Source organism: Tenrec ecaudatus, chromosome 4 (assembly GCF_050624435.1).
Source record: "Tenrec ecaudatus isolate mTenEca1 chromosome 4, mTenEca1.hap1, whole genome shotgun sequence".
Lineage (NCBI taxonomy): Eukaryota > Metazoa > Chordata > Mammalia > Afrosoricida > Tenrecidae > Tenrec > Tenrec ecaudatus.
Genome location: NC_134533.1, coordinates 108,267,981 through 108,295,568, shown reverse-complemented (window position 1 = coordinate 108,295,568; position 27,588 = coordinate 108,267,981). Strand labels below are relative to the sequence as shown.

At 44.4% G+C, this 27,588-nt stretch overlaps 1 protein-coding gene across 1 annotated transcript in view; it reads right to left on the bottom strand.

The window, feature by feature from the left end:
• POU2AF2 (POU class 2 homeobox associating factor 2) overlaps positions 1–27,588 on the bottom strand; it is a gene marked incomplete at its 5' end in the record, with an annotated part of 35,554 nt that overhangs the window by 5,380 nt on the left and 2,586 nt on the right. Inside the window, 1 exon segment of the mRNA XM_075548754.1 lies at positions 1,346–1,388. Coding sequence (XP_075404869.1) covers positions 1,346–1,388 — 43 coding nt within the window.

Genomic DNA, 27,588 nt, shown 5'->3' with positions numbered 1-27,588 from the left:
GGATTAGGGGAGGATGGGGAGAAAGAGGGAATCGATCACAAGGATCATCTAGAACCCCCTCCCAGGGGAACAAGTACTGGAAAAGTGGGCGAGGGGTGATGGAGGAATATGTAAGATATGGGAAAAATTATAACTTATCAAGGGTTCATGAGGAGTGTGGGCAGGGGAGGAAGAGGGAAGAAATGGAAAGCTGATATCAGGGCCTCAAGTGGGAAGACAATGCTTTGAAAATGATGATGGCGGCATATGTGCAAATGTGCTTGACACATTGGAGGAATGTATGGATTTTGATAAGAGATGTAAGAACCCCCAACAAAAGTATATAAAAAAAGTTTCAATAAAAAAATGGCTTCCCAGGGAAGCTGTGGGACACTTCAATTCAGAGCACTGGAGGTCAGCCCAGAAGTTTATGGTGATTTTATTTTATATTTTTTAGTCCTAAGGGGTGATCTTGATAGATTTTTCTCTAAGGGTCCCAGGGGCTTCTTAGAAATAAACTTGAAGAATATTAAAAACTGCATTAGTGAGGAAAAGACCAGGAAAACTGCATCAAGAACTCCCCTCTTCCCCCCACCCCCTCACTGTTCATTCTCTGAGGGTAGGTAACAAGTGCCATCCTAGGAGAATTTTGTTAGGAAACCTTACCCCGTCCATCCTGCAGCCCTGCTCTTGCCCCTTCAGGCTTCTTTTTGCTCCTCAAATCCAAAGAACACAATGTGAGTGCCATGAGGACACCAAACTGCCTTGTGGACATCAGAGCAAAGACTTTGAGGGGGAACGGAGTAGAGAAGCGGCTCCCGCCCGACCCTAGGTTTAATGATGCTCAATTTGTAACAGTGAAAATACATCCTGCATATCAGATATTTACATTACGATTCATAACAGTAGCAAAATTACAGTGATGAAGTAGCAACAAAAATAATCTTATGACTGGCGGGGCGTCACCACAATATGAGGAACTGTTTTAAAGAGTCGGGGCATTAGGAAGGTTGAGAACCACTGGATTAGAGAGTTGGAAACACTGCCTTTAGAAGTAGATAGATGTAGGTAGAGGACATGTTGAGAAACAATGGCTTCACATTTTGATACCTTTGTTTACTAAAGGGATCTATGAATTTGCACCAAGACTTTCTGACTTCCCTCATATTTAAAAAATAATATTTTTCCTTTGTCATTTTTTAAATTGTAAAAATGTAGGCGAAACACAGCATTTGTGCATTCCACATTTTTCATAAGTAGTTAAACAAAATTAATTTCATGCTGGAAGGTGGTTTAAAAGAATAGAAGCCACAATGTCCAGTTTCAACTCAAAAACGGGCCCAGTGAATTGAATCCCAGTACTCACCTGGCACCTGGACAAATGGAGCTGGAGAAGCACTGGTGCTGCCCTGGAAGGCAAAGAGAGGGATTTATGTTCTTCCTTGGTCAAGAGTTTAAAATAAAACAAACAAACCAGACCAGGGGTATATTTTATAAGCTTTCTTTTCTGGTACTTGGTGGACTGTGTCTTGGGATAGGGTCCAACTGAGAGTGGAAATTCAAATATCAGCGAACAAAGACTAAGTTTAGCAGCAGAAAGATGCTAAGCTTTCAGATTGTGGTAAGTATACTCAAAAACATTGACTAGATGAAATTTAAGAATGTATTCTTTGCTATATAATGTTTGTTTACTCATCAAACATCTATCTATGTATATAAGCTTGTACTTCTACATATAGGAAGAAATGCATATTTTATACATATATTAAACCAATAAAAACAAACCCTCTGCTGTCCAGTCCATTCCAGTGTACAGCAAGACCCTATAGGAGAGGATAGAGCGGCCCAATGGGGCATCCAAGGCTGTCATCTTGATGGAAACCAATGGAAGCACCTTATTCCCATGAAGTTAGTAGGTTTGAACTACCGACCTTTGTAGTTAGCAGCCAAGCACTTGGGCCCAAGACTATGAGTCAATTCTGGTTCTTAGCAACTCTACGTAGGTTTGCTGAGACGGTAACTCTTTATAGGAACAGACAGCCTCATCTTTCTCCAGCAGAGCCGCTGGTGGGCTTGCACCGCTGACCTTGTGGTGAGCAACCCGCAGTGCCATCAGCTCTGTTTGTTCCATACATGCCTGCCTTTAATAATCTGAGCACGTGAACTAAGCACATATGCGAGTCAGAATTGGCTTGATGGCACAGGATTTGTTTTTTATAATACCTTATTATCTTACCAAGATTGAAACTTGACTTCAACAAAACAAACTGCTTTTGTACTGTCTCTCTGTAGAGGAGAATGGGCTTTCTATTCTCATCAAAGTGTCAACTGTCTGTAACTTAGAATCATTTCTGGAATAAAGTAAAGAGTATATGAACATTAGCTGGTATTATTAAGGTGTATTTTGTGTGTGTAAAAATAAGATTTAAAGTTTAGTTAGCATTTTACTATATGTATTTTAGTTATTAAAACCATTTTATTTGGGCTTGTACAACTCTTGTCACAATCCATGCATCAATTGAATCAGGCATGTTTGTACTTAGGTTGCCCTCATTCTCTTCTAGACATTTACTTTCTATTGAGCCCTCGGTACCAGCCCCTTTTTTCTCTCTCCCCTCCTCCCCCACCCTCATAAACCTCCGACAGATTGTACATCTCCCACACTGACCGCTGTCGTCCTTCCCCCATGTTTTCTGTTGTTCTTCTCCCTCTAGAGGAGTGTATGGTTATGTGTCGATCATTGTGATTGGTTCCCCCTTTCTTCCTTCCTCCCCCTTTTCCCTTACACTTCCGGCATCACCATTCCCACCCCTGGATTCTGTGTGTCATGAGCTCCCATCCCTTTCTACACCTCTGTACATGTCCCGGTCTAGTCTGAATTGAGAAGCAACACTGGGGTCATGGTAGTGGGGGATGAGGAAACCTCAAGGAACCAGAGGAATATAGTGTGTTTCATCGATGCTTTACTGCACCCTGGGTGACTCATCCCCTCCCTGTGGGCCCTCTGTGGGGAGATTGTTCTGCTATCTACAGATGGGCTTTGGATCCCTGCTCCAACCCCCTCGTTCTCAACAATAGGTTTTTGTTTGTTATGTGTCTGCTGATGCCTATTACCCGGTCCCTATGGCTCCTCATGATCACACCGGTGGTGTGCTGCTTCCATGTGGACATGTTGCTTCACTGCTGAATGTTGGCTTGTGAAACTTCAAGATTTTAAGACCCCAGACACTATATCTTTTTACTAGCCGGGCACCAGCAGTCTGAGATGTTCACCCTCCTGACACAATCGCTGAAGACAAAACGGGTACATAAGCAAACGTGGTGAAGGTGTATTTTTAAGTAGCTTCAAATCTGCAATATAGCCCGCTGAATATGCACTGGTTTACGTGGTTTCCTGTTCAGCAAGTTAGCATTTTTAAGTAGTAGTCAACTCTTGGGCATCAAAAGGTGGCTGTAACTGAGCGCTCCCTGACCCCTGGTATGGAAGAAAGGGAGACAATGGCTAAACCATGGAAGCACTGCGGCTTGGCAACATCATCTTGTGTTGCCAGGGCCCATGTGGCCATGTTCCTCTCTGAGCAGGCTGGGTCTTTGCTTGAAGATCTGTGGCAAGCCCTCCCTGCTCTGACCTCACCCTCAGCCTCCTTGTCCTGGGAGTAGGGTGTGTCTCAGTGGTTGCTGTCCTGGGTGCTGCCTAGGGAGCCGGCCCATTGCTATCTCCCAATGTCTTCCCTTCCTGATCTTTAACTCCCCTAGACAAGGCTCCTGCGAGAGACACTACACAGACTCACGTGGATGAACACCAGCATCAGCACCTATCTCAGCATCGTCAGCCACCTGTACATTGACTACCCAACTCTCTCTCCGGCATCTGTCCGAAGCACGCAGAATACCCACTTCTTCCACTCTGGCTGGCTCCAACCCTGCACATTTTGATATGTCTGCTCTAAGTTTTTCCCCTCCTATGTAAACAATAACCCATAGCATCATTTCTCCCCCTCTTTCTTCTTCTGAAGGAGCCGTAGTGGGGCTCAGGTAAGCGCAGGACTGCTAACCGCACCATCTGGAAAGACGAGGCTGTCTGCTCCCATGAAGATTTACAGACTTGCAATCCTAGGTAGGGCTGCCATGTGTCATATGGACCGGATTGCTGTAGGTTTGGGTTCTTCTTCTTCTTTCTTGGTTCAATGTTACTCCAGGCTTACCAGCCCTGCACTCGACCTAATCCACATTTATTATCTTCAAAGTCCACAAAGATGAAGAACAGGTCTCGTGGCTTTTGATTATTTCTTTAATGAAAAGAAATCTCTTCTTTGTTTCTCCTAGGTAACTTCTCCCTGTACCTGCTTTGGAAGTTGCATACACGGTTTCCATTCTTGTAGTGGTTAACTCTTGACAGGACTAGAAAGTCCCCTTCCCTGGCCCCCACGGAGAGCAGCTGGTGGTTTCGAACCGCTGACTTTGCAGTTAACAACCCAGTTTGTAACCACGATGCCACCAGGGCTCCTAAAATTTTACTATGCATGTTTAACTAGAAGGAGTCCTGGTAGCATAAGTGGTAAACACTTGACTAGTAATCCAAAGGTCAACAGTTCAAGTCACCAGCCACCTCAGAGTAGATAGATGGACAATCTGCTTCTGTGAAGATTTCTATCTTTAGAAACTTTGTGTCAAGCACATTTGTACATATGTTGCCATCATAATTTTAAAAAGCATTTTTTTCTACTTGAGCTCTTGGTATCAGCTCCCCTCCCTCTCCCATCTCCCACCCTTGCGACCCCTTGATAAATGATTATTATTGTCATATCTTACACTGTCGGCTGCCTCCCTTCACCCACGTTTCTGTTGTTCATCCCTCTGGGGGCTGGAGGTGCTATACATCGATCAGTGCCAGATGGATTGCTTTTTTATCTGGTCGCTCCATCTTCTCTTGATGCTCCCTGCGTCATTAAATTGTGTGTCCTTCAATATTGCAACTTTACGTTTGAGCTTCCGGTTTCCATTTCTTTCGGCTTGCCAAATGCCAACAGTGCTATTTTCTTTTAATCTTCTCAGTCCGGTCATTGCACATTTCATTTTAAGGCTTTATGTTCTTGAGCTACCCTTTGGAACCCTTGGCTCAGCTCGTTTGCTTCATCCTTTCTTTCGTCTATTGGCTCCAGTTACCTATGTTCCGGGGCAGGTTCCAGTCTCTGCTGACATCCATTTGGGTGTTTTCTTTCTCTCATGTCTTTTTAATGACTGTTTTCTGTCTTCATGTGTGTTGACCTTGGTGTCATCTCCAAAACTACCTGGTTGTTGGTCATGAGTGTTCCATGTATCAAATCTATTTTGAGGTGGTCTCTGAATTCAGGTGGAATATACTCAAGGTCATACTTTTCCTGTCATGGACTTGTTTTAATATTCTTCAGCTTCCACTTGAACTTGAATATGAGCAATTTATGGTCTATTCTGTAGTTGGTTCCTGGTCTTGTTCTGACTGATCATATGAACGTTCTCCACTGCCTTGTGTTCACACATAGATATGGTCAATTTGATTCCTGTGTATTCCATCCAGTGAGGTCCATTTGTATAGTTTTAATTCATATTGGTAGAAAAAATGGTTTTTGCAATAAACAAGTAATTGCTTTTGCAAAATTTCACATACACTCTACAGCATTGTTTCTGTCACCACACCTATTTTCCAACTACGAATCCTTCTTTTTTGTTTCCAAGTTTTACATTCCAATCATCAGTAATTATCAATGTATTCTGATTGTATATTTGATCAATTTCACACTGCAGCATTTGGTAAAAATATTTAAATTGTTCATCTTTGACATTTGGGGTTGGTGCCTAAATTTGAATATTCATGGTCTTGAAGGCAGATAAATAGTATCCTATCACTGATTACATTGCACTACAAGGTAGATCTTAGTTTGTTCTTTTTGTCAATTCATATAACACCATGTTTGTAGACCATAACACTGTCTGATTTAGTATACTCAATACGAGTCCATTTCAGCTCATTAACACCTGTCACTAATCATCTATTAATCCTTATGGGTTCCATTTTACTTCTGCTGACTTCTAATTTTCCTGTCTCATGCCTTGTAGATTCCACTGTCTGTTTTTATTTATTTTAATTTTTAAAAACATTTTATTAGGGGCTCATACAACTCTTATCACAATCCATACATATACATACATCAATTGTATAAAGCACATCTGTACATTCTTTGCCCTAATCATTTTCTTTTTTTTTACATTTTATTAGGGGCTTATACAACTCTTATCACAATCCATACATATACATACATCAATTTTATAAAGCACATCCGCACATGCCCTGCCCTATCATTCTCAAAGCATTTGCTCTCCACTTAAGCCCTTTGCATCAGGTCCTCTTTTTTTCCCCTCCCTCCCCGCTCCCCACTCCCTCATGTGCCCTTGGTAATTTATGCATTGTTATTTTGTCATATCTTGCCCTATCCGGAGTCTCCCTTCCCCCCCTTCTCTGCTGTCCCTCTCCCAGGGAGGAGGTCACATGTGGATCCTTGTAATCAGTTCCCCCTTTCCAACCCACTCACCCTCCTCTCTCCCAGGATTGCCCCTCACACCCTTGGTCCTGAAGGTATCATCCACCCTGGATTCCCTGTGCCTTCAGCCCCCATATGCACCAGCGTACATGCTCTGGTCTAGCCAGATTTGAAAGGTAGCGTTAGGGTCATGATAGTGGGGGGGAAGGAAGCATTAAAGAACCAGAGGAAAGCTGTATGTTTCATCAGTGCTACACTGCACCCTGAGTGGCCTGTCTTCTCCCCATTACCCTTTGGTAAGGGGATGTCCAATTGTTTACAGATGGGCTTTGGGCCTTAGCTCTGCACCACCCCTCCCCTTCACATTATGATTTTTTGCTCTGGGTCTTTGATGCTAGATACCTGATCTCATCGATACCTCAAGATGACACAGGCTGGTGTGCTTCTTCGAACTCGGCTTTGTTGTTTCTCAGTTAGATGGCCACTTGTTTACCTCCAAGCCTTTAAGACCCCATCCAAGCCTTTTGTTAGCCTGGGACTATCAGCTTCCTTCACCACATTTGCTTATGCACTTGCTTTGTCTCCAGCGATCGTGTCGGGAAGGTGAGCATCTCACAGTGCCGGATTGTTAGAACAAAGTGTTCTTGTGTTGAGGGAGTACTTAAGTAAAGGCCCAATGTCCATCTGCTTCCTTAATACTAAACCTATTAAGGTTTAGTACATTGATCCATTTCCCCCATCGTCATATATAAATATATTTTCATATGTACATGGCCAATATTTAGATCTCTATAAATGTCCTTTGCCTCCTAGTTCTTTCCTCTATTTTCGTTTACTTCCCTCTGGAAAAGTACTTTTGACCTACATTAATTCACTATGAGTTGGCATCAACTGAAGAGCAGTGAGTTAGAGAATTTTCTATCCAATTATAGTTAATTTTATGTTTAACTCATATATTAAGTGTTGTTGCTTTTCTTTTAAATAGGTATTTTCTGCCTGTTAACATCTATAAATTGTGTTTGAGTTTTTAAAAACCACTTGGTAAGTTTTGGTAGTCTCTTGTTGCGTGATTATCAATTAGTTAGTTATGTTAATTTTGTCTGATGGCTTTAATATCTGAAGTAGTTCATTGTTTACACTAACTCTTACCCATGGTGACATGTTTCCTCATCTATTTGGTAAATTTTGATTAAAAATCAGATCTAGTTAAACTTCATGTGTACTTTCTTTTTTTAATGTTTTAATTTAAAAAATCACGTTATTGGGGCTCTGACATCTCTTATCACAGTACATACATCCACCCATTGTGCCAAGCACATCTGTACATATGTTGCCATCATCATTTACAAAACATTTTCTTTCTACTCATGTGTAAGTTCTTCAATTGAGAGCGCCTTTCTCCAGAGGATTTGTGTTTATATTTTTGGAGATCCTAACCACTGACAGGTCCCCCAGATTCATCTTGGGGTTATTGGCTCTGCTCAGCCTTGCCAACAGCTCAAGGACTAATCCTCTCCATATAAAGCGAAATCTGACACTTGGCTCAGGGGAACCTGCCATTTATATTTTAATTTAATTTTCTATGAACTTTTTGAAATCCTGAAATATGGAGAGAGAGCATTGTACGAACACTTAATCTGCTCAGGTGCTACAAAAAATTAGGAATTTAGCATTCACCCAGAAATAACGCCTTGGAAGAAAGGCTTAGTGATCTATTTCTGAAAAACAACAAACAAGCAAACAACCTCTGTCCTTGTAAACCTTATGGCTCTCGGTTCTACTCTGACACACATGAAGTCTCCGTGAATTGGACCGACTGGATGGCATCTGTATGTGCATATGCACACATGCGCATGCACGCACACACATAGATGCTACACACACGTCTGTGTGTGTTTCTAAATTCTTCAGTGAGTACACTCCCCTTTGTTACCTGTATTGAGTTATAATTTACACATGATAAAATTGGCGAATTGTAAGCGTTGTCACGTGTTATTGAATCAGCTCTGACTATGCTGAGGGGATGTACCACTGAACGCAGCACTGCTTGGTCCTGCACGATCCTCACAACTGTTCCATTTGAGCCCCTTGTTGCAGCCACTGTGCCGATTCATTACACCCAAGGCCTTCCTGTGTTTTGCTCCGACTCTACCTTACCAAGCATGCTGTCCTTCACCAGGTACTCTTATCTCTAAGAACACATCCACAATACGTGAGATGCCATCTTCACATCGAAGGAGCCCTGCTAGTTTTGCTTCTACCAAGACAGATTTGTCTGTTCTTCTTGTAGTCTAGGAAACTTGCAGTGTCCTTCACCCGCGTAGTTCAAATACATCAATTCGCCTTCAGTCTTCCTTATTCATTGTCCAGCTCTCATATGCATATGAGATGAAAATACCATGGCTGGGTCAGGCACCCTTAGTCTCAAAGTGACATCCTTGGCTCAATTTTAAATGTGAAATTTAATGCATTTTCATGATGGTGTGCACTTGTGTGCCTGCCACCACAATCATGGTGTGCAAGAACATTGCCATCATATTAGTTTTGAAGCTGCAAAAAACTTGCAATTGCGCATGGCTTATTCCGTTTATTCGCTCTCATTAGGGCTGCCCTGTCTGGGGTGACTGGGGAACTAGCTGGATGGATCAAGGCAGAAAGTGGTGGTCATGCCACTATCAGTGTGTCTCACAGAACTTGGGAGAATCCTTAAGGGTCTACATTGGACCTAGGGAGAGTCTCACTGGACCAATTTGAGATTGTTTACTTACTCCATCATTTCCTAGATTTTAAAGGCTTCGAAAGACAGGCTAAAATGTGAGCCTTTCCCATATACACGAGTCCCCTCCTTCAGGTGGAGCAAATTCACATCCCTTCCTTGCCCAAGATGCTCCGCCCACTCAGGTTCCTCTCATCCCAGGAATCCTTCAGAAATAGTGAAATTAATGTTGAAGAGCTCCTAACTTTTGACCAAGCAAGGTGGTATATAATTTTTATTTTGCATACTGCAAACAACAGGATCCTGCAATGCCAGGTAGCCAAATTTGGAGGTTTATATTTGAATGAAATTTTCCAGCCTGCAACTTCCTGTAGCGCACACAGCAGCCTCCCAGCTGCCTCCCAATCCCCTCCATGAAAATGAGTTAATTTGAACTAATAGGTCACCAAGGTAGTAAAGTGATAAGATTAGCAGTTTCCTTTCATCACATTTATAGTCATTTTTATGACCGTATAATAACAATTTTTAGGCGCCAACTTAGTTGAGAGACTATATTCAAATATGGGGAAGAGATCTCAGACTCGCATACATTTTTCATTCTAATTCTATAGTTTAGAAAATATTTCCTTCAGCTTAAAAGTATATGTGATTCAACAATAGTAAATCTTGTACTTTAAACATTGAAGTACATTTAATTTTTCATTGTCATTTTAAACTATGGTTGCAGGGGAGGGAGGCATGCGGGGCTGATGACAGTAGATTGAACACTCTAACCCCACATTTTAATAGGTGAGTTGAGACTCAAAATAGGGCATATGACTCTTCTCTCATTTAGAAAATAATGCGAAATCAATAAAGTCAATATCAAAGGCTACACTCAACTCATGTTAGCTTGGTACACCCACCCCCTCCTCCCCTCTCCCCGTAGAAAATGATGAGTCTAGAGAATTAGGTGATTTAATTAGATCCTTAACTAACTGAATAGCAATGTGACAAATGTGTAGGAGAACCAGGGGTATTCTTTCTGATGCTGTGGAGTTTTACGCAGTGATGAAACTGTGTCAAGCATGTTTTAACAATTCCTACTACTTCCCCCAAAGATTTAAAACAGGGTTTGATTTATTGGTCCTTTGGCTTCATGGTTCCCCATTGGGCAGCTCACCACAAGGTCAGCAGTTCGAAACCATCAGTTGCTCATTGGGAGACTCATAGGCTTTTCATTCCTGTAAATAATTACAGTCTCAGAAACCCGGGGGCGGGGGGGTCTACTCTGTCCTATAGAATTGATGGCAGCCAGTTTGGTTTGGTGTGGGTTTGACTGAATTACAGTGAAACATAACAGGTTATTTTTGTGCACCGATGAGTTGATGCTTACTCATAGTGACCTAGTGCACCCGAGTAGACTGCCTCATAGTTTCCCAAGTGGCGTTTTATGGGAACAGATTGCCAGGCCTTCCTATCCCAGTGTCACTTGAATCACCAGCCTTTGGTTATGATCCAAGTGCTTAACCATGACACCAGCAGGGCTCCTTCATTCAATCATAAATAATAGCTCCTCCCTAAGGGATAGCAGTTACAGTTACGACCATCCACTATGTGCCGGGTGTGTTCTATCATGCTGTCTTATTATTACAAAGTCGGCATTATCTTCTCACTTTTATGAAAGAGGAAGCTAAGCATCAGAGACCCACGGAGCGCAATGTGCTCTGTTGGGCACAAGGTTGTCACGCGCTGGGGCTGACTCAATCACAGTGAACAACAGGAGCAAGCATCAGGGAAGTGAAGGTACATGCCCAGAATCACTGGGATTCAAACCAAGACTCGACGACGCCCCTCCACCTTTCAATGACATAACCAGTCCTCTGTATTGATCCCCGAGTTAAACAGCAGATTTTATCAGGTGCCTCTGAGGGGCCGGCGAGGTGCTTGACCCTGCAGGTGCTGGAGAAGAAGCAAACACAGGCCTTTGCTCAGGATCTGCTGTGGGTCGGTGAAATAATGGCGGCACATTCTTTGAGGCTCCTCCCATCAAGATGGGCTATTTCTCTGTCCCTTGAATCTGGCTTGGCCTTATCATGTGCTTTGACCAGGAGAATGTGGTGGAAGTGACCTTGTAGGCGTTCCACTGTCTAAGCCTCAAGAGGATTTCCACTGTCCCTTTTACCTGCTTGAAGAACTAACCCACGACCTTCTCACAAGGAAGTCCGTCGTGCCGTCTGGAGGAGGAGTGGAAGGAAATTGCGGTGTCAAGTGTTCTGTTGATAGGGCTACCACTGCGCATTGGACGTGTGATGGAGGCCTCTCGGGCCTTCATCCCAAACTGCCTGCCCAAGGATGAGCCAGCCCAGGGGTCCAGCAGCAGAGTTAGCTTCCAGCCAACACAGAATTGTGAGGACAACATCTTTGTTGGTATAAATTACTAGGTTTGGGATTGTTTTTTATGCAGCCATAAGTAATCGATACAGCTATAAGTTGGGAAATAGCTCTCAGTACAGTTTCACAGAGAAGGTATTTGCATAAATATATAATCTCACTGCAATCTAGCCAATTATGGTGCCTAGTAACCCTATAGGACCTGTGTGTTTCTGAGACTGTAGTTGTTTATGGGAGTAGAAAGCCTCATCTTTCTCTTGTAGAGCAGCTAGTGGTTTCGAACTGCGGACCTTGGTTCAGCAGTTAACTGATGACACTTAATCCATCACATCACTAGGACTTCTATAAATATTTAATATACACACTTAATTCGTGTAATAATCCAAATAAGCATGCATCAGAGTTAACATTTCCCGCATACTACTATGTCAGGTACTTGACTGATGTACGGGTGCAGGTATGTGGATTGAAACATTTTTAAGAGCAATCAGCTTTCGTGTGCTTTATGTCTGCGCTGTATTAAAGGATCCACACATTATTTCTCATTGTTGCTATTTTTGGTCGAGTTATCCCCCTGCTTAAGTCACGAAACTAAACACGACCTAGTCCTGCCCCTTCATCCACAGGGCCCTCATCGGCTGACTTTCAGAAGTAGTTTGCTCGACCTCTCTTCTGAGTCAGTCTTAGATGGGTGCCCCGCCCCAAACGTATCGGCATCACAACACTGACAGCCCCACGGACAGGTAGATGCTGGCTGTGCATGAGTTAAACCTGGGACTCTACGTGGATGGTGTGCATTCCGCCACGGCACTGCCGCTAGCTCCATCACCTCCTGGCTGGCCTGTGCTGGCGAGTCCGTCTCTACTCAAAACAACCATGTGCACAGCCGAGCGGACTCCTCCCGGTTTCTGAGCCCTGCCCACAAGCGTGGCTTCCTCTAAGCCCCTTGTTTCGGCTAGTGTGTTCATTCATCACACTGAGGGGATCCCTCGGGTTCTGTGGCTCTCTGCTTCACCTAGCATTGTCTCATTAATCCTTCATAAAATCTACCCATGAGACAGACTGCCACAAGTGATTAGAATGGATTTGCCGACTGGGAAATGAATGGGCAGTGTACAGCACTTGTCCATTGTCACCAAGTTACTCAGTGATGATGTAGCTTGGCTTTGCCAACTTAGATCTGCCCTAACTGGGTAGCAGGCCGATGGGATGAGGGGTGTGTCTTATTGTTGGGGGGCAATGGGGCCAAATACATTTTCATGTGGGTGCTAGCTGAGTTCAGCTCAGCAGGCCGGAAGGAAATCAGAAGGCAGACAGGGTAAAAGGCCCTGTAGGAGAGAGAAAAGCAGGCCACAGACTTGGGCGTGCAAGTCGGAGCTGAAAAGACTGAAGGTCAAAGGGCGGGTCAGGGCCAGGTTAATGCCAATCTCTATGGGGAGGTTGTGTCCTGTCCTAAAGCAGACCAGTATCCTTGATGACGTGATGCGAGCGCCACTCCAGGAACCTGAATCTGGTGTGAAAAGGTGAGCAAATGCCTCACTCTTGCAGTGCAATGGGGCTCCTGTGATGGGGTCCAACCCTGCCTTCTGTGAGGGTGGGAGTTAAAGTGATCAGCAGGACACACTTACACCCACCTCCACTTGGAACTGTTTGGGAGCTTGGCAATGGCTGATACTTGACCCCTAGGTGCTCAGGGCTTCTGGTACCAGTCCTGGGATTCCATCGAAACCACGCTTTCTCTCTTTCCTTCTTTATCGCTCTCTAGCTGATACCGGCACACCTTGCTTTTACTGCTCTATTTACAAAGGAAACCAAAACAAAACTAAACACCCTATATTCTTAAGGGCTTTAATCTAATAGCACATTGTATAGGTTTAATTCTAAGGCAAATACTTTTTTTTTAACCTGAGATAAATGTATGGAAACATGTATACCAAAGTCATTTAGCTTGGGCTACTGGGGACTTACCTTGCATAGAAAGAACCCACTGAGGTTTTAGGCACCTTGTCCTCATCCTCACCAGCCTCTAGAGGCAGCAGGTGGGAGGTTCTCCATATCCCACTGAGATATTGAAAGGATGAAGTGATCTGCTTCTGGCCTTGAAATGTGTTATGGCAAAATGAAGCTTAAAAGTCACAATTCCCCCCTCTCAGGGGAAGGGAATTCATTAGGGAATTATTAAAACATCACAACGATGTAATATCACAGGTAGAGATCTAGCAGGGGGTGTGATGCTCACGGAGGTGTGGCTGCAACAACTTATTTCTAATGAGCTCTCTCAGGAGATTGCTGAAAGAACACCAGGTGAGGCTGATGAGCAGTGACCTTGGAGAAGTAGAATTAAGGTACCAGGGTCAGGGGAGGTCTACAGGTGCCCAACTGTTACCATCGACTCCTACGCCCTTTGAAGCTTTATCCTGCGTGACTTTACAATTAAAGCCACTCGTTGAGGAACATGAAGTCTAGACGCTGGAGCTTAAAGCTCTATTATAAATCTCTTTGAGAAAAAAACTGATTCCAAGTGTTATACATTTTGGCATATGAACTATTTTTTTAATGTCTTTTGGAAGGCTAACAGGGTAACATCCAACTTTCTGACAGTTTTTTTTTTAATTTCACTGTTAAAACTCCCCTGCCTGGCACATGAGTATGTGCAGGCTATCCCCAGGAGGAAATGATTTCTGTTGCCTAAGGCACAAAATGGGGCGCATGATTTTAGCCCTGGGTCTTGGTGTGCCTTGGAAATGTTGCCGGTACCTCTGCAGCGAAGCCAGAACAGCAGGAATTGCTGGGATGCTCTCTGCTACATGGTCCCGGACAGTACACTCTGGTCAGAACAAATATGTGCAGAACTTCTGGGACATCAGATGGTTCGCCATGGATGTTTATTGTAAAAACCTGATTATTTTCGCAAGCGGCGTGAAAGATTCTACCACCAGGAAACATTTAAAGCTTCACAACATTTAAAATAAAATCAGAACCAATAGAACAGCCGAAAAAAATAAATTGCTGGCAATGGGTTTGCTTTTTAAAAATTTTAAAATTCTGCAATTGTAAAGGAGCAGGTAGTTGGGTGGGGAACATGGAAGGCGTTGGAAATGTAGCTCCTTTGTCTAAGCAGGGCAGGATAGTGGGTTAATTAAGGTCAGACAATGGGTCATTTTAGAAGCATTAGAAAATAAAACAGTCATTCAAATGACCGTGAAGGATATTCTGTGGACCTGTGTATTCAAAGGTTGATATTTTGGTTTCAAAAGGTATTGCCTGATCAGAGCATTTTCTTTTCTTTTCTTAAGTCTTCTTCCTGGACTCACGAAGGTTAATTGCTCATGTTGACCAGTAATACGCAAAGCACTGCAATAGGAGAGTGACCCAAGTTCCGGAGGAATCTCTCCCAGGGTGAACACTGATTCCCTTTCCCAACAACCTACCAACAGCCCCAAGAAGAAATGGATTCTTCTGAAGCCAGTTCAGACTGAAGAAATATGTACTCAGGAATACTAACTTACACCTTAAGAAATTTAGTACTCAGATTGACCACAAAGCGGACAGGTGCTTCTTAAAATAGTGTATCGGGAGGGGGAGGGACTACACCCACGACCACATAGAAATCTGGCAAAGGATGTTTCTACATATGCAGTTGGACGTTCTATAAATACATGCATGACCACAGTTGAGCAGACACTGGGTAAAGTTAGGAAAACGTTTTCTCCATAACCGAACACTTTGAGGTAAGAAGTCACAGGGCTTGGGGGCTTAAGATCAGAGGCTCTGGGGACAGCCAGTTCAGTTGGTACAAGAGGGCTTACAAAGACAATGCTCTGCCGCCTGCTGTGGTGAGTAGTGCCTGGTGGTCCCCAAAACTAGTCATCAGCCATCTAAGGTTCCGCTATTGGTATCTCCCAGGCAGCAGCTAAGACTCATGGAAATGAATAGTCCAGAGGATGAAAGCATCACGTGCACCTCAGCCTCCTGGATCCTGAGATCAAAAGAATTAAATGGTGCCAGGCTACCGTGACCCACCGGTCTGAAAGGGACGGCAATAGCAGGTCCCATGTAGTGTGGGAGAAAAATGTGGAACAAAATTCAAAATAATAATAAATATCAGGCCTCATAAGTTGATAGCGACTGAAGGAACTTCTGATGCTTAAAACACTTAGACACCTTTCAAGGCCAGCACTGAACTCCCCTCTAAGATTCAACTGTCAGTAAAGCAATAGCTAGACCTATGAGGGGGATCACGCACCAGGGAAGTACACACTCGTAGAACAATCAGCAGTGTCAGATCAAAGGGCAGCATTTGCCCAGAGAGGGAGCTCGGAGCCAGGGAGGAGTGGGTCAGAGGATGAATGACCATGGGAAACAGTTGGTGGAAGTGGAAAGAAGGCTGCACTATTGGGAGGTGGGGGGGTCCTGCAATCAACATCACAGAACAAAACGTGTCTGACTTCTTCAGTGGGCAGCCAATTGGCTGTGAAAACTTCCACTCAAGTCACAATAATAAGTTGGGGGAAATAATTACGAGTCACGAAGACCATACCCACCCCACCCCACCACCCCCTGCAATCAGAAAGAAAAATAAAATAAGAGTAAAGTTTGATAACACACGTTGGGATCATTGGGTCATGTGAGGCCTGTTTGCCACGCCCAGGCAAGCATGGCAATCTTGCTGAAGCCAGGACATTTTGCATGGTGAGTTAAGTTAATGAGTGTCAAAGAGAAGAGGGCTGTTTTGAAGGGTAAGTTTTAAGTAAGAATTCAGCGAAGCGCATGGGGACTTTCTGTAATGGCGGGGTGCTGACTTCTCCCGCTCTGACAGGTGCTCAGAACCTGGGATGCCCTTAAGCTCCATCTGAAGCTCAACCTTTTTCCATTCTTGGATTCAACATAATGTACAATCCCGTGTTCTTCGTTATGATGACGTTGACGTCATGATGGTTGCAGTGGATGGATTTTCTTCCTGGAATGTGTTGTATACAGTCAACTTCCTACTTTTAAGGCCCAGGGTATCAGTTAGTGGACTTACTTAAACTCTGTTTGTCTTTTGCATGGTTCTTTAGCACCACTATGAACAAGCCATAGAGAAATGATATATTGGGTCCAAGTTTTAGCAGGTTTTTGAGGGGAGTCAATTTTGATTAAAATTGGATTTCCATATTAGTAAAGGGTTCCATCTGTCTTTAACAGAGAATACTAAAAAGTGGGTCTGAGTGCCTAGAAATGAGAGCATTTGCAGTTTGTTATACCCATCTTCTTCATTTTTTGATATGAAGGCAAAGGAACATGACCATTACTTCCCCCCTTCTCGCCTGCTGGTTTGGTGGCTATTTTGTCAATCCATCTCAGGGAGGGTTTCACTCCTTCTGACTGGCCCTCTGCTTCATCAAGCAGGGTGTCCTTTCTAAGCAATGAGTGGGGATCAACTCACCATCAGGGAGTTTGGTGTGTGGGTTGGTTTTGTCTGATGGTGTGTCCAAAGTAAGGGAGTTGAAGTACAAGATAAAGTTTTATGATCTCTGGAGATTTCATTGGCTAATTTTCAGAAGCAGATCACCAGGCCTTTCTTTCTAGTCTATCTTAGTCTGGAAGTGCCTCTGCCCACAGTCACCAACCAGGGCGCCCTTGCTAGTATTTGAAACTCTGGTGGTAGAGCGTCCAGCATCACACAACCACACAAGTCACCTTGGTTCACCGAACTGACATATGGGTAGTGGCACCTTGACTTAGTTTTTTCCCTATATTTATTAAGAATATGTTCCCAATAAAATGATCTTAAAAAAAGTATATATATATATATATATGAATATGCTTAGTGTCTGTTCATATGTACATTTAAGATTGCTCGGTATGTGGTAGTCAAGATAGATGACCCCTGAGACACTGAGGAGTAAGAGGATCCCTGAGGCGGAAGTAAAGGGACGAGGGAGTGGGGGGAGAGCAGAGTTGATAGTATCGATGATTTTATAGTCTCACCGGATGGAATTGAATAACAAAACTGTAGGGAAATGGAAGGGATTTATTAGAATGAATAAGATAAGTGAATAAAAATAGTCTCCCCCCTCCAATAGAATATGCTTACGGTACTTTAGTGTGTCAAACTATGAGATAATGTTGCATACCACAGAAGTGGAGACGGCACCGAAAAGGTGGGTCAGCAGAGAAATTCCAGGTAAACCGAGTCGGCAAGTTGTTTCATTGGGTCTAGGTATCTCTTCCAGTGCTCACGAGGTAGCGCCTATTGTCTCTGTCTTCTCAAGTAGGAGACAGTGGCATTGGACACGCCATCACAGGAGTGAGCCCTGTGCTACCAGGCTTGGCAATAATCAGAAAAGAAATCACCCTTCACCAAAGGGCAGGAGGATAATCACCAGGCAAGAGGAATAAAGCCGAGAGAAATCGTTTGGGTCAGGTGGACCTTGGAGTCTCTGGGGGAGGAGCAGCGAGGTCAGTGTGGTGAGTTTAGACTCTGGTTCTGGAAAGGCTTTCCTCTTGAACCTTGGGGGCCGAAAGAGACCAGGATGTCCAATAGTGGTGGGCATGGGAGAGAGTGACTAGATGCTAGAAACAGGTTCTGGTAGAGAACTATGGACAGATTTTAGCAGGAAACGAAGACCATTTTATGTGTTTAGTTTCTTCCAAGATGTCTGGGCATCATAAGAAAGCAAGGTCCTGGGTTCTGAGCACTAGACAGACACACTGCAGGGGTGGGTGGGGAGATAGACAAGTGACTGCGAGGGACCACAAGTCGTAATTGAGGCACACCAGCAAGAGAGGAAGCTATGCATTTGAACTACGGGGCGGGCGGACAGCATTGATAGTACTGTGTCCTGCCCAAAGCACACCCAGATCTGTGTTGGAAGATGTAGAACCAGGACGCGCTTTAGAAGCCAGGATGGTGAGATCAGTCTCAGGAGAAGGACATCATGTTTGGAAAAGGAAAAGGGCTGAGGAAAAGAAAGCGACTCTTGGTGCAATGGATGGACACAGTGGCTGCAACAACGGGTTCAAGTTTAACAACTGTGAAGCGGGTGCCGGACCGGGCAGTCTTTGGCTCTATGGTATGTAGAGTTCAGAGTCAGAATGTCCTCTACAGCACCTAACAGCAACCATCAGGAAGTGATGAGTCTTTGGGTGGGGAAAAGGGTGTGAATATGCTAGGCAGCTCATCAAATGTTCGGGGGTTTGAATCTACCCAGAGGTGCTGCAGAAGAAAGGCCTGCCCACCTTCCGAAAAAAAAAAAAAGTATGCCATGGAAAACTCTGTAGAGAACTCTGCCCTGTGACACACACATGGGCTCCACGGGCTGGGTTGCTTGGACGGCAGCTGGCTGGATCATGTATTTTATCTGATGAATGAGATGATGAATTAGCCGGACTTAGCCGGATGGCCCGATGCAGCGTGGTTCGAGTGCTCGTCTGATACTCAAGCTAGTCCACCTTTGGACCAGGTTTGTAAACTGAACAAGGCAATGGTGCACACTTTTGGCAAATGTAGGCCTACATCTAAGATATACTGCTTTCTATTTCATCCTTAAAAGAATATATATATCTGCATTTTAAAAATCGATGGAATAATGGAATTAGAAAGTGGAATTTTCTCTCTTTTTTCATGAAATTTTTGAAGCTCCCATATAGATATACCAACCTCCTAAGGCTCTTGTGCTTTTTTGTTGATAAGTGGAATATATTTTAAAGTGGAAAAATTAAAATATGAGAGATTCAGAATGAATGAATGGCAGGTGTTATTATTAAGAACCTTTATTTATGTGAAAGAGATTGAGGTGATGAAAGGAGGTCTGGCTTTCGAAGTCACCTCAACCGCTCCTGTGTCAGCACTAAGCAGCTGCCAGTGCTGGTGTCAGAAATTTTAACTCCATGTTATTACCCGCATACTGTCTGTCCCCGCTTCTGTTGCAACCGCAGTAGAAAACGCCAGTTAAACTAGAAGAAATGAGTGTGTCTTTCTCAGAATAAAGACAGGGTTCTTGTGATTTGGGGTAGGGATGCCAGGGAGGGGTGGGGCATGGAAAAAGCTACCGAGTCACCAAGAGAAGCAGGTGCACCCAGTGGGGAGAAGGGCACAAACTGAGAACCTTGCTGAGCCTTGTACCACCCAGACCCTGCACCTCTCAAGATTAGGTGCACCCTTTAATTGAGGAAACTCCAGTTTACAAAGTAACATTGCTTGTTAGGTCAGTAAATTGGTAGCTAATCCTAAAGGAAACATTAAGACGTGTATTTCCTTCTTCCTGCCTTTTGATGTTGGGCAATTTCTGCATATTTGTTCATGATCGATAGGTATAAGACTTTCTGTGTAATCCAATAATGGCTATGTCTTTGGGCGCTTAGTATTACGAAAGGGCGCAGTTGAATTTGTGTGGACAAAACACATAGGCTTGGAGCTTCTGCTCTGGCCATTTTGCCCTCCCAGTCCTCGTGAGGGTAGTGCGGGACCGGGCAGGGTGTTGTTCTGTTGTACATTGGACTTGCTGTGAGTTTGAACAGTGGAGGGTCAGCTGGCTCCCTGCAGTTTGGCAGACCCATATCTAAGTCTGTATTCAGTCAGGCCAGCTGGTTGTTTGCAGGGCACTTGTAACCGGGGTTCCCTGTAAGCCGGGCAAGCTGCCCAATGAGGAAATTGCAAATGTATCTTCCTTAGTCTTTTTCAACATTCACCTGCACCACAGCGTATTCTAAGTGTTTGTAGCAATGTTCATTCCCTCCACAATTATAACACTTTGGACGGAACTATGCTTAAAATATGTATTCATTAATTTCATGTAATTTGCTATACTTTGGACGAAATGTTACGTTTTTGTTCCCATGCATGTTACTACAGTAGACAAACTTATAACCTAAGAGAAAAAGTGCCCAGCGACCAGAAGGCGACACGCTGTCATTCGTTGCAGCTTTGCCTTATGCTCCAAACTGCCACGAGAGATTAGGAGCGAACGGTGCCATTCCTGAAAGCGCTCAAAGAGCCAAACGGACTATCAGAACAATTGCTGGAAGTTCAGCAGAAGCGGAAAGGAGTTTTCCAAAGACGAGCAGAATATGTTCAGAGAAGAGGAGTCGCTTGCTTGTCAGGCAGCCAACACAACGACTGTTGTCTAGTTGGCCTACCTGGAAAGGAATGAAACCCTACTCCTGGAGTCAAAGGAGCGTTAAGGATCAGTCAGTCCTACAGCCGGTGATGCTTCGGTGAAAGCAAAGGCTATTCCAAGTGGGGGATGGCACATGCCGGGCCGCGCTTTGCTCTGTGTGGTTGAGGTACCTCTGAGTTGGACCCAGCACCATGGGGCCTCACAAAATAGGACTGAAAGCAGGGGCATCTCAATTCTCCATGCTGCTCTTCAGAGCTCCCTCAACCTTGCCCACAGCCGGTTTCCCACACACACCTTTCCCGGGACGTTTATCAAGCGCGGCCATGTGCCAGATGCCATAAAAACGGTGACAGCTGTCAGGTATTGGGCACTTGCAAAGTACCATGTGCTGGACCGGGGACTTGATACACGGAATCAAATTGCATTTGCAAGACATCTTTGTGGTGGACACCACTACCCCATTTGCCTGGGAGGAAACTGAAGCCCAAGAGTGCCCGAGTCAGAGCCCCGCATGGCTGACTCTAGAATAAAAACAAGATCCATCCCCCTCCATGGTCCTTTCTCTTGGACTGCAGGTTCCTAAAGGACCAAACAGCATTAGGAAGACAACCCCAGCTGAGGGAGAGAGAAGAGAAAGGAAGCAGTTCTTGGGCAGCAGCAGTACTTCAGCAACAAGTGATGCTGGATGCTCTGGGAACCGAGGGGAATGTCTGGGAGAGCATGACAGGCCATGTGGGACCTGCTTGAACGAGGACCTGTAGGCAGACCATCCAACCTTCTCTAGACCAAGTCCCTCTCCTCACTGGGAGTCACAGACAGACTGGCTCCTTTCTTGTGGGACTGTGCCCTTCCCGTGACTGCTGGGCTTCAGCTCCTCTTTCACCTCCACTGTCTTCTTTCTCCAAAGCTGAGCTCAGAGCCCACTGTCCTTCAGGACATCTTCCCACGACTTGGTCCACACTCTGCTCATCCTTCTCTGAACCCCCATCGTATTCACGGATCAGCACCGTCACGTGCTTGGCACTGGCAGCGAAAGCACACTTTCCCCTTTCAGTCACCTATTTTATGTGTGGGCGACATTGGTGGTTCCGTGGGTGGATTTTTGCCTTCAACAGATGGGAGACCCCAGGACAATTTCTAACCAATGCCCCTCATGTGCAGCTATCACCCATCTTCAGGGGATGATGCTATGTCACAGTGAGGCTCAGGCTTCAGCAGGGCTTCCAGGTTACTATGGATTTAGAAAAATGACTTGGTGGTCTACTTTTGAAAGGGAGAGAAGAATGGTTGTACCACTTGAGGAACATAATCTATGATACTGACTCATCCCTGGAGAAATGGTTACATTGGCAAATGATTTTCTATGTGTGTTTTCAACAACACTTTCTTTTAAAGAGAAAAAGTAAAAGAAACCCGTATGGATCATATGATCTGCTATCAGTCGTAAGACTGGCATGGAAGTGGGCATTCATGGGGTGGTCATGACCAACTCAGTGTCAGCGACAGCACTCAGGTAGGCCCTAGCTCTGCAACTGCACGGTACCTTTCAGAGCAAGGGATTTCTGAAGGTGCTTTGAACCCTAACCAGCATCATTCTTTGTAAGCACTGTTTAGTAACGAGTTTATTGAACACTTTCCATGTGGCAAGCCCTTGATAAATATTAAATCGAATACTTTTGATAACCCTGCAAGGTAGGTGTGATGATCCTCTTTTCCCAGCAAGGAAAAGTGGCTTTCCCATCACCACGCAAGTGACAGTGCTGGGATTTGAACCAGACCCAACTCTTCCCTGTGTTGTGTTGTCCCCGTACTAGATGCCAGAGAGATTCTGCTGGCAGACACATTAGCTGAGAGTTGATTCAAATTGGACATGGGCTACTTTTTCTGTCTTCAGATCTATTTCCCATCCTAAAGTGTGTGATGGTTACTTTTGAATTAAGAATAGTAAAAACAAAGAAGGTTAAGGGATGGGACAAAGTTTAAATAAAGGTTAATTATTCAAATTGAATCCTGAAATGGGGGGGAGAGGTGGAGATGGAGTCCGACTCCCTAGACAAGGACACTGAAGCCCAATGAAGAGAAGAGAATTGCCCACGACCGCTTGTGTGACATATTGTGGTGACAAGTGGGCCTGCTAACTGTTAGGTCAGCAGTTCAAAATCACCAGGTGGCCCTCATCAGAAAGACGTGGTTTCCTACTCCTGTAGAGAGTTACAGTCTCAGAAACCCATAGGGGCAGGTCTGCTTTCCTATAAGGTCCCTATGCGGGAGAATTAATTGGATAGCAGCGAGTGAGTGAGTAAGGAAGGAATAGTTTCTCCCGCATCACAGGCGAGCTGTCTCTGCTGTGTTTCTCAACATATCAAGCAAGTCACAGAGAATTTGAGCCTCTGTAACATTCACTGTCCGGGGGTGTGCTTTCTTGTTCTCCTACTTCCTAAGAAATACAAATGCAAATCACAGATATGGACAATACGATGTTTACGCGAATTGGTTTGAAGTGTGCAGGTAATTGGTGCAGCCAAATGCAGCTGCGCAGGTAGTTAAACAAATCTCTGATTAGTAGCCCCGGCGGGAAGACAAACAGTCACCGGGGACTGAACCAGGTAGCACACATCTGTTCCACATGGCATCTGCCCATCTCTGGACACTTTCAGTTCCTCTCGGCCATAAATGACGACGCGGCACCCGTGTACCTTCTGCTCGTCCATGCTTTCCCATCACACGTGCGCTATTATGATGCTTCCAATATCTCTTCCAAAAGTAACTAGGAAAGATTATTAACAAAGAGACCAGCTGACAAGGCGGCCTTATCCTCTGTGTGCCCAGAGTAGCTGCTCAAGGAGCTACTGCTCAGGTTGAACTGACGTGGAAAGACTTAGGAACACACAGATGAAGAGAACCACTCAATTCTGGTTTGAAAACCGAATGCTTAAAGCGAGACCATCCAGAAATGGGCGTCACTTATTTTTTTTTTCCTCTCAAGGGCATGTAAAAGTGGGTATAGAATAGTCACTGAAAGGACTTGCATAACGATTTCCTTATTGTTTCTCCCTGGATCATTTTGATGGGAGAGGATAGTTATCAGCATGTCTGCAAACCAACGAAACAGACTTAACAACAAAGTGACTCCCCAGTGCGTCCGTCCTTCTTCTCTCCGCCCTGCAGAGCACCCCTCTCTCCTACCGCTAGATGTTCATTTCAAACAGGATTCTGGTTTGCACCTAGCACGTTTAAATCACACCCCCTCGTGCCAGCTGTTGCACATTCAGTCTTTATGAGGGCTTAAGAAAAACTTGATTAGGAAGCTCCAGAGGCCTCATGTGGCTCCCTGAGTTTGAAAATAAGATGGAAACCCTGTAGCTGGTCGGCCCACTGCTTCCCTTTATTGCAGACAACCGGCAACCCCTGAATTGTGTGATGTCTTTCAAACATTTTAACATTTTAGCTTTCATGAAAGGCCATTGAAGTAGTGTAATTAAAATAGAAAAAGACAAGGCAGCGCAAGCCCACATGCGATCTAATTGTACTTACTACCAGGGGTCCTCAAACTTTTTAAACAGGGGGCCAGTTCACTGTCCCTCAGACTGTCGGAGGGCCGGACGATAGTTAAGGAAAAAAAAAAACTATGAACAAATTCCTATGCACACTGGAAGCTGCTAAGCAGGACAGGCAGCGGCGGCAAAAACACCTGGCAGGCTGGATAAATGTCCTCGGTGGGCGGCATGTGGCCTGCGGGCCATAGTGTGAGGACCCCTGTATAGACGCACTAGATAGACAACAGGGAATGGTTCATGTTTTAAGCATTCTGGCAGAAGGTCTAGTATTATGATGAAAAATGACCCAGAAATTTTTGAGAAAGAGTCATTATTTAACCAAATATGCACAAAGTTGTTTTAAAAAAACAACAGCATGGTCATGAAAAAATGTATAGAAGGAATTTTAATTTCCAGTCTTGGGTAGAAGTCTCTTTTGATCAAGGTTGTTGGTCTTCGCCCCAGCCAGTCCCAACCCTTGCCTCCCCACATAGACTTCTACTGTAAAAAAATGTGAAATACATTTTATAATATCAGGGGAAAATATGATAAAGATGGATTCAGACAGCTGGGTGTAAATGAAGGCACTAGACCTGTCACGTATTAACTATGCTTAGAAGCAATCACTTCCTTTCTGTTGTTCTCAACTTTTTAAATTAATAAAATGGGAAATAGCATAAATATGGATCTTCGGGGATTATTGTATCTATCAAATACGATCATATACCAGGAAGTATGCTTTAAGTTGTCATTAGGTAAGCATTATTACAGCCTTCTTATCCTGTGGCTATGGTGCCTGGGTGTATTAATCCCTAGAGCGCAGTCTTTTCCCCTGAGTTTTATGTCATTTGTCACTGCCGGCAGAGTGCCCAGCGGAACCTCTGTCAGTTGCACAGCCCTGCCGGTCTCTGTTCAGTGACTGCTGACGTTTTCTGAGTTGCGCTTGCATTCTCACCTTCCTTTGCTGAGTTGTTCCTGCCTCTTTATTGGAAGTCACTACCCTGCAGCGCCCCATCTCATCCGCCAAGTTGCTGTTGTCAATGTGAGTCCATTTAGGCCGTTCCCCCCTCCCCGCAAGAGCATAATGCCCAAGGGCAGGCATTTTTAAGCAGTTCAGCTTGTTAAGCAAGCCTTAGGGGATATTTTTGGTTTGAGGCTTAAAGATGACCTCAGCCAGCGTTTCCAGTTCATTCACCCTCCATGACCCCGGGAAGTCTAGTCCATGGAAATGAGAAACTCTCTTCTGCACTTCCTCCCTTTGAACTGGTGTTGCTTGCTCTATGGAGTCTTTGAGTCTATGAAGTCTTTGATCAAGATCCTCTGTGTAATCTGTCCTGCTTGTCTCAGGGAAAAGGGGGCACTTAGTTGTTCAAGGACGCTGTGACCCACACAGTCTGTATCCTCCTCCTCCTCTTGACTCTCCTTCCCTCTCTGTTGCTGCAGGTTAATAGAGATACATTATTATGCCCTATGGCTTCTTGAAAGCTTTAGAAACCCCAGGCACTAGGGGCAGAGGTACAACAGAGGCCAAGTAATGAGGATGTCCCAGGAATCCATGACCCTGAACTTGAAAAACCAATGAGCAAAACCCCACAAAGTGTTTGCTTGAACGTAAGCGACCTAAGCAGTTATTTCCCTACCTAGGGCTGTAAATATAGCTATCACAACACTTTTGCCAATTCCATTTTTTATAGCTATACATGTACAGATTTTTAATCACAATAATCAGCTGTGCTGACATTAATCAATGCAGTTTCTCCATCACCATTAGCCTTCATTTCCCCCTTCCTTCTGTCTTCTGGAGCTCTGGTGAGGTAGTGGTTACACCCTGGGTTTCGAACCATGTGGTCAGCAGGTGGAAATCACTAGCAGCTCTGCTGGAGAGAGATGATGCTTTCTACTCCAGGAAAGAGTTACAGTCTTGGAAACCCACAGGGACAGCTCTACCCTGTCCTACGGGGTGGCTATGAGTCCGCGTTGATTCAATGGCAGAGGTTGGCCTATCCTCCCACACCTAGTAACCACTAATGAACTTTGAGCTCCATACATTTGCCTTTTCTTTTATATATTATATAAATGAGATAAAATCATCTCATTCCTTTTGTGATGGGAACTTGTTTCTCTCAGCATAATGTCTCCATCTATGTTGTCACACGCATCAAGACTTTGAGTCTCGATGATTCATTTTTCCAAAGCTTTTTATTGTGCATTAGGCAAAGGTTTCCAGGACTGATCTTCAGTTTTACATATAATTACTTATACACATGCTATTTCATCTCACTCTTTACAATTCTCTCAGCGGAACTCTATGTTTCCTCTTTCCATTCCTCTTTCTTCTCTTCTCCAACCCACCTGGACTTTTTACTCTGGTGAGTGCTACCTGTTTGGTTCTAAGTGGTCGATTATTCTCAGGTGTGGCACCCCTCATTAGTTTTGTTGATTTCCATACGGAATTGTCCATTGCTTGGCTGAAGATTAAGCCACAGTTCGGTTCTAGACCTGAAGGCTTACCAAAGGCCATAGCTCTCAAGGGTCCCACCGGTCTCCACCTGAGCACCAAGCACAGTCTCCTTCATCATTTCAAGCTTTGTTCCACATTGCTCTCCCACCCTTCCCAGGATCTTTTCACGCGAACCTTTTCAGAGCAGTTGGCTTTGGGAGCCAAGCGCCATCTACTTCTGGTCTCAAGGTCATGGAGAGTGACCCAATACTTGGTTGGATGGTCTTACATGTTTTCAAATGCACAAACATTTTCCTTTCCCCTGAGGTTACGTAGGGCATAACGGTGCCAGCTATGCATTAGGTGTTTCCTGTACTCTCTTGCTCCGTAACACAATCCCAATAGCAAAAGCTCAATAAGGGAAAGCAAAGGACATCAACTGTGACATGGGAAGTTTGGGCACTTGCTCTATGCTGTGTGGGAAAATTTTCAACTTGCTGAGTGAGGGCTCACCCAAGGAACTTGTGAAAAATGGCCATCCCCTGGCCCTGGCCCTGGCCCAGAAATTCTCTGACAATAGACACGGGACAGGGCCCAGGAATCCACATTTTCAAAGATAATGTGACTTTTAATTAATTGTGTATGTTGTTATAGATCATAACATAAAAAAGTAACAAGAGGAGACAGTACTTGATAATCACAGATTTTTGTTGTTGTGGTTTTGATAATCACAGATTTTGAGTGCGATGTCATAGTGAGCAATTTTAAAGAACAAATTCTTTATATCTGCCACTTCTCAACATGAGTTGAGGTTGATTTTAGGAGCCCTGGTGACGGGTGTAGCCGCGTGGCAGGTTATATGTTGGGCTGCCAACCTTGTGGTTAGCAGTTCAAAACCACCAGCTGCTCTGTGGGAGAAAGA